Raw genomic sequence first — 12144 nt, 5'->3', positions numbered from 1 at the left:
GTTTCCAGCTGGTTTGTGGCACTGCACTAGAAGGACTTGTCACGCTTTTTCCTTTCTCTCCCTTATCGCCTTTTATTCCTTGATCGCCCACAGTTCCCCGCGCTCCTTTTATTCCCATCATTCCTGGCGGCCCGCTCTTTCCACGAGGCCCTTCATTTCCTTTCTCTCCCGTCTGTCCCAGCATTCCTTGCGATCCCTTGTCACCAGTCTGTCCTTTAACTCCATCTCTTCCCTGCACTCCTTGTGGCCCCGGAATGCCAGGCATTCCCGGCATACCATTGGATCCTGGAATACCAGGAAATCCATGGGTAGATATGGATTTCTAAGAAGAAAGCAACAAATACATTCACTGGATTAAGAAACACAGTGTGAAACTTAAACGACACGAGAACAAAATGTTTCTTATGTCGATAGATATTGTGGCATGAAAAACAATCTGCATTTTTGTCTCTTACTGTATTAGCGAATCAGTTACTTGTTTTTACAGTACTGTTAGTGTCAGCGTGTCTGTTGGTGGACTTGTGGCCTTGCGGGTTTGCTTTGACGAGATAAAATCCTGTCAATTTTTAGACAATAGTCACGTTCTTGATATCTGTTTCTTAATCGGTCAAATATGTTCCTTCAACTCTTACATAACAATGATGTTTGCTCGATTGTGAAGCCGACGCTTACTGGGAGCAACACGGAGATCATTAACATTCCTTGAGAGAATTTACTATGACTTAGGAAACAAACATTCTTATATCGCTTTCTGCAACTTATCTAAGAGTTCAGCCTCGATTTGGGACTAGAAACTTAGGCCTTACTGAGCTAATAGAAATGAGAAATACTGTAAATATTTTTACATCTCATGTTTAACAGATTGATTTTCGTTAAAAAAGACAATTGATATTCAAATTTGTACCTCACATAAGTCCTTGGTATCGCCGGTATTTTGTTGTTGAGGGCAGTTAGTGGTTTCAAGTGAGTGCCCAGTTCCACATGAAACCAACAAAGCAGCAAAATACACAAACTGTGCCATGCTTCAAGAGATAAAAATATCAACACTTTACAACAGTAGAAATGCACGTCTGAGTTGTATGAGCTCGTTTCGTAACTGGTTCCGTGATGGTATGTGCTCAGCCATTAAGACGCCTCTTCTAATGTCATGGAATGTAGTTTAATGTCAGTCAGCGAAGATGAGACGCTATTTTTTTTAAAGCAGAGGTTATAACACGGTAAGGAGATTTTCGTCAAGGTACGACATAAGGTGACCTCTAATAACATAACCGCCAGCAGGCTTAGTCTTGAGCTAACATTAGCTGTCAACACGCATGCGGAGTTAACTCCTGTCTCCTTCTTTCGGAGGGACTTTGATTACTCCGTAATTCAAGAGTTACAGTAAAAGAAGAGTAGTGTAGATTTTACCGTTTGTTCTACATAACGAGGTTGTATTTTACAATTAAATTAACCGGGAAATGGATTTTTATTTGGGCATGAATGGAGTACTTATTTTAAATGGAAGGTGTGTAAAATGATATTGAGGATCGGAAATTTTTATGCGTTAAACAATTGTGTTTAATAATGGAGTATTACTATTCGGAGGGACTTTGAGTACTCCGTAATTCAAGAGTTACAGTAAAAGAAGAGTAGTTTAGATTTTATCCTTTTTCCTACATAGCGAGGTTGCATCATTTTACCATTATTTTAAGCGGGTAGTGGACATGAATGGGGTACTTATTTCAAATGAAGGGTGTGCAAAATGATATTGAGAATCAGAAATCTTCGTGCAGTTACTTTTTCCGTTAGCCAACTGAACAGTTGAACCAATTTCTTCATTTTCTAACTTAGTTGACGTGATCTCTTGTTCTTGTTTCTGCGACAGGATAAAGAAGATTCGGAGAGAATAATGGAAAACAGCCAAAACGTCTAACAGAGAGAATATTAAGTAAGGGTCATAAGAACTAATTGAAAATAGATGTTTTGGGATACAATGTCAGTTAAAAGAAACCAAGTGAGATTAAATTGTTCACTATGGTTAAAATTTCTTCTCGGTCAGAAGTCAATGATTTCTCACAATAGTTTTCAAACAGTATTACCACGTCTTGTGTCTTAAACTGAATTCCAAAGATAAAGTATACAACTGAGAAATACACAAAAGTATCGCAGTGTTTATTTTCAGCAGTCATAAGAAATTTGCTAAGAGACAACTAGCAGCGGAAAGGTTTGATATTATGGTAACGACGTAATTCACTATGTATGGTTTGAACTCTAAAGTTTATGTTTTTTCTGAGCATGCATCAGAGATATATTCCAGCATTGAAATGTAAGAACAGATTCTTTGATCATGAATTTAATGAACACATCAATCAATTTGGTAAATGCACCGCTGGCGTAGAGTAAAAGGATTGCCAGATGTTCTATTTTAGGGCTGTTATCTCAAACAACAACAAATTGGAAAAGTACCAAAACACGTACGTTGAGATTAAAATGGAACAAGAGGGTTAAAGGTGACAGCTATCGCTGAACACACGCATTCCAGAATTTACTAAAACACGAACATGCTATCCAACGACACGTCCCATGTAACTTAAATAAAGGACTTCCCTGTTTAAGGGTTTAATGTTAAGCTTTGTGTAAGCTTCAGTCAGCGAAGTAGTCGCTTGCTTTCCTAGAGCCCAAGAAGCGCAAGAAGCTGCTCGTGCTCTCAATAAGAAAACCACTGCTACGAAGGATATACGATTTTCAAGGGAACACGTGATACATACGATTAAATTAAAAAGAAATTGGCACATTGGACGTATTTACCTAATAAGATGAATAATGCGTCTTAGATGTATTATGCGTTTAGTAAATACGGAACTGACGACGCATTAAACGTCAGACGAACTCAACAAAGGCGCATAAAATGGACACATTATATGACTCAGTCGTATAGTTGTTCTAGTTAAATACTAGACACATTAAACAGACTGACTTGCCTGAATTGGGAATCTCGGTGCTGAACTAAAATTTATAATTAAGCTACCGACAGTTTCTCTCAAAAGAAGTTTTTCGTCAACGCACAAGTTTAATACGTCTCGTATTTACCTAGACGCACTTGATGTTCGACGCATTGTGCGTCTGAGACACTCTATTCGTCTTCTTAGGTAAATGCGGCCGTTGAGACCAAAAAGGAGCCTTTTTCATTAATGATAATGATGATGACTTATTTTATACATTGCCTTTTGCTAAGGAACCAAGGACACTTTATGCTGGTTAGAGGAGTCCGTTTTTACCTAGTTAGCCAAGGAAAACTGAGTCTTCTACGAGTGACCGCTTTAATCTCGAGAAAGTTCTATATCTACATTAAATTTAGTCGCATGATTTAAAAGAGGTTTCAGAGCAATATGGTTTTCCCTTCGCACAATGATCCAGGGCTTTGATTACTGTACTTAAGTTCATGATGCGTACCTGGGTAAGTCTCTCGGGTGATTAATAAACAAGAATGATGAAGAGATATTTGTTCGATTCTTCTTCGTCGTGTTTGGTTGTTGCAAAATGAGTTTTTAGGGACCGATCGTTTACAATTTCAAAACAAGCCTTTCATAACACAGCAACGGCAGTCTAACAGATTTTATAACTGAATCCAATAAATAAAGGCAAATTTTTCGCAGGCGGCTCTTGAAGCGAGAGGAGGAATAGAGGCAGAAACATTTCCTCGAGCTGGGAACAAATATTGTCTGGATTAATGAGCCCACAGATGATCAGATGATCAGTAATGATAGCCCCAGTCCCGTTTTGGCAGCAGCCCGCGGCAGCCTGGTCGCTCAGCCATCCAGCAAGTCAAAATAGCATCTTTTGAAACAAGAGATGTGAGGAGCTCCAGCCATTGACTATGGATAAAGACATGGGAAGAAATGGGAATGATAGTATGCGAAGGAGGAAATTCTGGCCTCGTCAGGAGGGTGAGTGGACTTTTTTAAGATAAGAATTAAGAAGGGGTGTAATTTTTATCTGAAAATATTTGGGGGTTCAGTTTTCAAACACTACACTTTTTTGAAAACCACTCCACCCCCACCCCCACCCCTCTCCCCCGATAGCGAAATTTATAATTATGATAATTTGCCATCAACGACTCTTTAAAAGTGCATATAACGTAGAGGAGTCGATAGCGTTTATGTTTTCACGTCAAACACAACATCACTTATCATCGCGAGAACCTACCCTTCCATTGTTGTCAGTTTACGTTTCGATTGGTTAGTTTTTTTCTAGGTGGCCCGATTCAAGTAGTCGCACTGTAATACGATAAAGTTAAGTCTCAAACGCGGCATTGTTTTTTAATGCTATTTTTATAGACACAGTATAGTAAGTTACAAAGTGTTACAGATAAATCCTAAACAGTTCCTATTTTATCATTTCTTTTCTTATTACACATCCTAGTCCTAGCAACAGCGGAAAAATTAACCATATGGAAATTTGTTTTTGAGTAATTACTGATACGGTAACATCAAACATTGAGAAAAAAACTGTTTAGTCATTTTTGGAATGTAACTGCACTGATGTTGCCATGCATTTGACTTGCTCAACTTAGAATTTATTCTAATGGTATTACATGCAAGTACTACGTAATAAAATTACTTTCCAATAATTAAGTAAAGTGCACGTGCAAAGTAGATTACTATTCGTGAATTTTCCTGATTTTCTATTTTTAGAAAATGTTTATGCTAGACTGATCACATTTATGGCCTTATTTTTACCCATTCGTACGGCTCACACACTTTCACTAAACGCACACAAAAATGTCAGTTCTCACCACAATAACTTTTAATAACCATAAGCAAAGCGATGATCTCGATAATGAGAACTGATTAATTAGGACTGGGGCCTTGACACTTCCTCAATCATTATCCGGGACACTGATGACCATCCAGTGTAAGCGTCACCCAAAGTAGAATGGCCAGGACACTGTCCTACCCATAATTCCACTCTAACCGTGCCCTGTGGGATGCTTTCACAGTATCCCTCAAATGATCGATGATGAAGCAGATTGGGACTCCCAGATGGCCAATCGTTGTACACAAAAGCTTCGATTGTCATTGGTCCACTGCATTCGTTACCATTAAACTTGAAGAACCACCGGTTACACCTAGAAGAGCCCTGGACTCTCATATTTCCCAGGAATGAGACTTTGATTGCAGTATCAGACTGCAACTTATTTAACGAGCAGTCCTGGGACAAACGAAAGTAAAACAAGTGAGTCTTCATAACAATAAATTATATCACATTGGTTGTATTTGTATCATTAAAAGGGATTATAACTGAACACCGGTCGTCAGTTGTTGGCTGCGCGGGAGAAAGCGTCAAGCGTGGTGTAAGGAGCCACCCTTAAATCTAGAGGAGTGAGTCAATCTGGGTGAGTTTTTGGGAGTACTGGCCTCTTAAAAAGCGTTCGGTTCAGTCAGTGAAGTACATTCCGTTACACTGAAATGTCAACAGTAGCACCACCGTCACGATATCATTGTGGTGTTATATTTTACACAAGGAGTAGACTGCGTTCCCTCAAAGTATCAAATCTCCTTCTCCATCCTTCCAAACAAAAACACGCCAAGCACCGTCTAATAATACCTGGTACTCAGTCCCCACCCAACTCAATAATAGAGGGGGCCGACAAAATTTAATAATGAAGAACTTTTCCTCGCTGAATTTACACAGAAAATAATATTTGAGTTCTGAGCCCCCAAAAAGAGTTGAATCGATGATCTATGACCAGATACCAGTTGGACGATCAATAGTTTATACTCTGTCAGGTGGTACGATCGTTGCGCACCCATTGCGGACCCGAATTCGGCAAGCTTGGTCACGGGTTAGAGAGCTTACTCTTGGTTGAATTTTTGAGTCGCCAAACTTAAACACCAAATAGCTGAACTAAAGAAGTAGAAGTAGCTGTTTTTTTATCATGACGTATTGTTTACCTGTTTAGAACGAAACAGTCGGTAAGGATTTGTGCGTGTTATTTTTGGCTTATCGTTTCCATTTTTCACCCATTCTCATGATTTGGCTTATTATTGTAGAAAACCTGGGCCTCGACTTAATTTTGGACTTAAACTGTGTATTTAGTATGATAGTATAAACGATTCACCCTTACATAGCATATGGACTACGTGACAAAGATTCTTATGTCACACTTGTCTTGCTAAGTAATGATAAAAAATTAATGCGAATGCTTGTTCAGTACTCCAGTGCGCAAGTCAAATTCCACTTCTCATTATCTTTAAGATGTAATATCAGTTTCGTCACCATGACATGAAACCAGCTGAAAAAATACTTCGGTTGATAACAGCATATGTACTCAGACTTTGGATGATAAAATTCTGATTCCCCCTCACATAAATCCTTCTGCAATTCTGAATCTGAATTTTATCGTATATTAGGTGGCAAAAGAAATTCAGTTTGCCCATAACCATTGGCAATCAGAACATTTGACGCTTACCTTGATCTTACCGCTATCTCGATTATCATTAGCCTTCCACACACATTGTTTCCAGTTGGTTTGTGGCACTGCACTAGAAGGACTTGTCACGCTTTCAACTTTCTCTCCCTTATCGCCTTTTATTCCTTGATCGTCCACAGTTCCCCGCGCTCCTTTTACTCCCATCATTCCTGGTGGTCCGCTCTTCCAATGAGGCCCTTCATTTCCTTTCTCTCCCTTTTGTCCCAGCATTCCTTGCGATTTCTTGTCACCGGTCTGTCCTCTAACTCTGTCTCTTCCCTGCGGTCCTTATGGCCCCGGAATACCAGGCATTTCCGGCATATCAGTGGATCCTGGAATACCGGAAATCCATGGGTAGACTAAGAAACACAGTATGAAACTTGAACAACACGAGAACAAAATGTTTTCTTGTGTCGATAGATATCGTGACATGAAAAACAATCCGTATTCTTGTCTCTTACTGCTTTAGCGATATCACTGACTTGTTTTAACAGTAATGTTAGTGTCAGCGTGTCTATTAGTGGACTTGTGGCCTTGTGGGTCTGCTTTGACAAGAAAAAATCCTGTCAATTTTGAGACAATAGTCACGTTCTTGATATCTATTTCTTAATCGGTCAAATATGTTCCTCTAATTCTTATATAATAATAATGGTTGTTCCATAGTAAAGCTTACTCTTACTGGGAGCAAAACAGAGATTTCTTTGAAGAGTTAATTCTAAGAAGAAAGCAAAACATGCGCAATTCTAAACTAAAACAATACGAGAACAAAATGTATCTTATATATGTCCATATATATTGCAGCATAAAACATAATCTGCATTTTTGCGGTACCATTCACTTGTTATTTCAGTGTCAGCGTGTCTGTCATTTGAATTGTGACCTTGTAGATTTGCTTTGACAAGAACAAATCCCCTCAATTTAGGGACAGCGGTCACATTCTTCATATCTACATCAGTCATCTTGAGTGTCACCCTGCACCTCTCTTAATCAAGTCAAATATGTTCCTCTAATTCTTGCATAACAATGTTTGTTTGTTTGTGAAGCCGACTCTCAATGAGAGCAACACGGTCATCATTAACATTCCTTGAGAGAATTTACTATGACTAAGGAAACAAACATTCTTATATCGCTTTGTCTAACTTGAGTAATAAGCCTCGATTTGGGACCAGAGACATATGTCTTTTATGTTTCGATCAGAGACTTAACTGCCACAAATGAGAGATTATGGAAATCATGCAAAATATCTTTGCATCTTATAATTAACAGACTGATTTTCCGTAAAAGAGGCAGTTATATTCAACTTCGCACCTCACATAAGTCCTTGGCATCGCCAATATTTTGTTGTTGAGGGCTGGAGGTGGTTTCCAGTGAGTCCCCGGTTCCACACAACACCAACAAAGCAGTAAAATACACAAACTGTGCCATGCTTCAGGAGTTAAAAAGATTAACACTTCATAACAGCAGAACTTCACGTCTGTGTGGTATGAGCTCGTTTCGTAACTGGTTCCGTGATGGTATGTGCTCAGCCTTTAAGGCGCGTCTTCTAATGTCATATTGGAATGTAAGTTAATGCCAGTCAGTTTATATAAGACGCAATTTCTCAAAACTGAGGTTATAACCCGGCAAGGAGATTTTAATCAAGGTAAGACATAAAGAGACCTCTCATAACATAACCACCAGCAGGCTTAGTCTTGAGCTAACATTAGCTGTCAACACCCATGCGGAATTACCTCCTGTCCCCTTCTTTCGGAGGGACTTTGAGTGCTCCGTAATCCAAGAGTAAAAGAAGAGTAGTTTAGATTTTACCGTTTTTTCTGTATAACGAGGTTGCATTTTACAACTATTTTAAGCGGGAAATGGATTTTTATTTGGGCATGAAAGGAGTGCTTATTACAAATGGAAGGTGTGTAAAATGATATTGAGAATCAGGAATTTTTATGCGTTAACCAACTGTGTTTAATGAAGGAGTAATACTATTCAGCGGAACATTTTTAACAAATAACTTAGATTTCTGACCTGGCTGATATGATCACTTTTACTATTTTCTGCGACAGGATCAGAAAGAAAACTCGGAGAGAATTGCAGAACATCCAAAGCGTCAAACAGAGAGTATATTAAGTAAAGGACATAAAAACTAATTGAAAAAAGATGTTTTGGGATACAATGTCAGTTCAAAGAAACCAGGTGAGATTGAATTGTTCACTATGGTTAAAATTTCTCCTCTGTCAGAAATCAATGATTTCTCACAATAGTTTTCAAACAGTATCACCACGTCTTGTGTTTAAAATGAATTTCAAAGATAAGGCACAGGACTGAGAAATGCACTAATTAACTTTGCGGTGTTTTCAGCAGAGATAAGAACTTTGTTAAAAGATAACTAGCAGCGAAACGCTTTGATATTATCGTAACGACTTAATTGATTATGGATGGTTTCAACCCTAACGTTAATGTTTGTTTCTGAACATGGATCAGATATATATTCCAGCATTGAAATGTAAAGAAGGAATTCTTTGTTCATAAATGTAATGAACACGACTTAAGGAATTTGGAAAATTCACCGCTGGCGTAGAGTGAAAGCATTGCCAGATGTTCTATTTTGGGGCTGTTATGTCTGAGAAAACAACAAATTGAAAAAATACCATGACACATCCGTTGAGATTCAACTGGAACGAGAGGGTTAAAGGTGACAGCTATCGTTGAACACACGCATTCCAGAATTTACTACAACACGAACATGCCATCCAACGACACGTCTCCTTTAACTCAAATAAATGACTTCCCTGTGTAAGGGATTAATGTTTAACTTGCAGTCGCTTGCTTTTTTGGAACGAAAGAGGTGCTTGGAATCTGAGAATGAGAGGCACTACCAACAAGAAGAGGGGAAAGAACGGAACAAAAAGTACAAGATGAGGCAAAAGAGAGTGCTTATATCCCCTAACCCACTCCCCATAACTTTTTTCTCTCCCTCGTGTCCCAATCGTCCACAAGCTGCTTGTGCTCTCGAGAAGGAAACCACTGTTACGAAGGCTATACAATTTCAAGAAGCACGTGATAAGAATAAATAGATATGTCACTTTGTCTCAGTTTCATGGTATTTAGCACTGCTGATATTGTAAATAGAACTGAACTTGTTTAATATCCCATCTGGTTGGAAGCTAACCGTAACAGTTGGCTATTTACAAGATGTGGAGAATTTCAGGTCAGGACCACCGAACACAAGTCCATCTAGCGATAGGGAGGAAGATTTAAACCCGAGACCTCCCTAACCAAGCCGCCTCCACATATCGAATTTTAAAAACTATAGGTGCATTGGCCGTATTTACCTAGGAAGACTAAAAATGCGTCCTAGATGTATAATGCCTTTAGTAAATACGGAAATAGGACGCATTAAACGTCAGACGAATTCAACAATGTCATGCGCCTGGAAGACTCTTAAAACGGACACGTTATACTTCTCAGACGAATAATACGAGACGCATAAAACAAACCAACTTGACTGAATTGGAAATCTACCCCATTCCCCCACTCCTCATAACTTTTTTTTCTTGTTTGCCTCGCGCCCTAATCGTTCACAAGCTGCTTGTGCTCTCGAATAGGAAACAACTGCTACGAAGGCTATGGGATTTTCAAGAAATACGTAATCGTCGTTGTCGTCGTCTTCGGCGTTGGCTCGCGTCCTAGCATCAATTTCGTCTAACAGTACTGTCTCCTCTTCCTTGATGACTTAGCAGGCCAATCCTGTCATAGAATATGCGAGGGCAGTGAGGGCACGGGAGGGTGGGCGGCGGACGAGGGGCTGCAAGGCGACGTTTTTGTTCTTCACGTTTCTCTACGGCTTTGCGTCTCCATTCCGCTTCAAACATGGCAGTCCCGGTGGAAATGAACTGTCGCCAGCTGGATCGATTTGCCACTGTTGCCTCCCACGTGATACACGTGATACATGCGATTAAATTGAACTTTTTCATAAATGGTAGGCATGTTGGTCGTAGTTGCCTAAGAGGACTGGGAATAAAGCGTTTTAGACGAATGATGCATTTAGTTAATACGGAAATAGGACGCATTAAACGTCAGATGAACTGAACAATGTCATTCGTCTGCAAAACCCAAGAAACGGATACGCTATACTTCTCAGACGAATAACTCTCCTAGTTAAATACGAGAAAAATAAAACAAACCAACTTGACTGAATTGAAAATCTACTCAATCTGTAATTAAGCGACCAACAATTTCAGCTCTCACAAGAACTTTATTTGTGAAAAGGCACACGAATTTAATGCGTCTCGTATTTACCTGGACGCATTTAATGTTCGACGAATTATGCGTCTGAGACGCATTATTCGTCCTCTTAAGTAAATGCGGCCGTTGAGAACAAAAAAGACTCTTCGTCATTCTGATTAACGGTAATGATGATAATTTATTTTACACGCCATTTTACCAAGGGAAATGCAAAATTGGCCTCGGAAAACTTAGTTTTTCACGAGTAACCTATTTTATCTCGGGAAAGTTCACCGAAGTTTAAGAGCAATGTGATTCTCACTTCGCATAATGATCCGGGGCTTTTATTACTGTAATTTTAATTGAAAAGTTTATAATGCATACCTGGGTAGGTCTCTCGGATGATTAATAAACAAGAATGACAGAGAGATATTTGTGATTTAATCCCTCGTCGTTATACTGTCTCGCCGAATTCTAATTTCAGTCATATCGTGGTAAATAAGCAAGATAACAACGGATGCATTTTCAGATCCCTTTTATCAGGCTCACAGTTTTTTTTTTATTTGCCAAAATGTGCACGTATCAATGAAAAAAAAAAAACAGCAACACAAATTTCGACGCATGCTATGAAAATCATGTGGGGTAAACAGCGCTAATTGATTAACCCGATTAAAAATTAAATTCAAAAAAACAAAAATGATATAAAGACAAATGGAATTGGAAATTCTTAGTGCAATGCAGACGGCAATCTGTTTGGTAATGTATACCGAGTGAAGTCAGTTCTGATGTAATTTTAAAGCATTTGACCGGCCGATATTAATTCAGTTTACTCGAAAGTTTTTCCGAGACATTCTATGCAATCAAATAACCATTTTGACATAAATTGGATAAATAGATTTCAACTAGTATACTCATTCAAGTACTGCAATTAATCTGATTGGCTGCGCTATCGTACGCTATCAGCCACGGCCATGTGTTCTCTTGATTGGCTGAGCTTTTGTACGCTATCAACCACGGCCATGTGTTCTCGTTTTTCCGAAGTTTCGATGGGAAGTTCACCGTTATTCCAGTTTAAAAACTCACTACGGCCCGTTGACACAAACGCCTCATTAGCCCCTAACAAAAGCTCAGTTAATTCCATATCTAAAACCCACGTTTACACGACCGCCTCCTTAAAGCCATCGAGTACCACCTTGTAAACTTTTAACCTTTATTTTCTTTTAAAAGTTACCTCGTTAGTACTACAACTCCAAACTGACTTTTTAAAATGGCAACATACAAAATTAAACTGAAAAAACTATAATGAGTCCTCGTAAAATAAGTCAGTTGTGTTTAGTAAACTGCGAATAGAAATCAATGGGAGAGTTATCGATTAATTAGCCTCTTTCAGGCGTTCAGTTAGTTGGGGCGGAACCGACAGAATAGGGGAGAAGCGCGGTGCGGGACGGCTCCAAGCCTCTCTCTCCTTTCGTCGCTCC

At 39.1% G+C, this 12144-nt stretch overlaps 1 protein-coding gene and 1 pseudogene across 3 annotated transcripts in view; both read right to left on the bottom strand.

Moving 5' to 3' along the window:
* LOC149114112 (uncharacterized) overlaps positions 1 to 1098 on the bottom strand; it is a 39934-nt gene extending 38836 nt beyond the window's left edge. For both annotated transcript variants that reach the window (XM_089286715.1, XM_089286714.1), the window contains exons 1-2: positions 905 to 1098; positions 1 to 322 (exon numbers count right to left, since the gene is read on the bottom strand). The exon at positions 1 to 322 is cut by the window's left edge and continues 50 nt beyond it. In XM_089286715.1, coding sequence (XP_089142841.1) covers positions 1 to 322; positions 905 to 1021 — 439 coding nt within the window. In that variant the 5' untranslated portion in view covers positions 1022 to 1098. The remainder of the gene's footprint in view (positions 323 to 904) is intronic.
* The window catches only part of LOC110047379 (uncharacterized), a 32608-nt pseudogene extending 23305 nt beyond the window's left edge, over positions 1 to 9303 (bottom strand). Inside the window, exons 1-3 of the transcript XR_016206413.1 lie at positions 7758 to 9303; positions 6452 to 6830; positions 4427 to 5190 (exon numbers count right to left, since the gene is read on the bottom strand). The product of XR_016206413.1 is annotated as an uncharacterized LOC110047379 (transcript). The remainder of the gene's footprint in view (positions 1 to 4426; positions 5191 to 6451; positions 6831 to 7757) is intronic.
* Between the last annotated feature and the right edge of the window lie 2841 nt (positions 9304 to 12144).

Source organism: Orbicella faveolata, unplaced genomic scaffold (assembly GCF_042242905.1).
Source record: "Orbicella faveolata isolate gen_17 unplaced genomic scaffold, um_ofav_v1 contig_14, whole genome shotgun sequence".
In the NCBI taxonomy this organism is placed as follows: domain Eukaryota; kingdom Metazoa; phylum Cnidaria; class Anthozoa; order Scleractinia; family Merulinidae; genus Orbicella; species Orbicella faveolata.
Note: the sequence above shows the minus strand (reverse complement) of the source record. Positions and strands in the feature narration are given on the sequence as shown.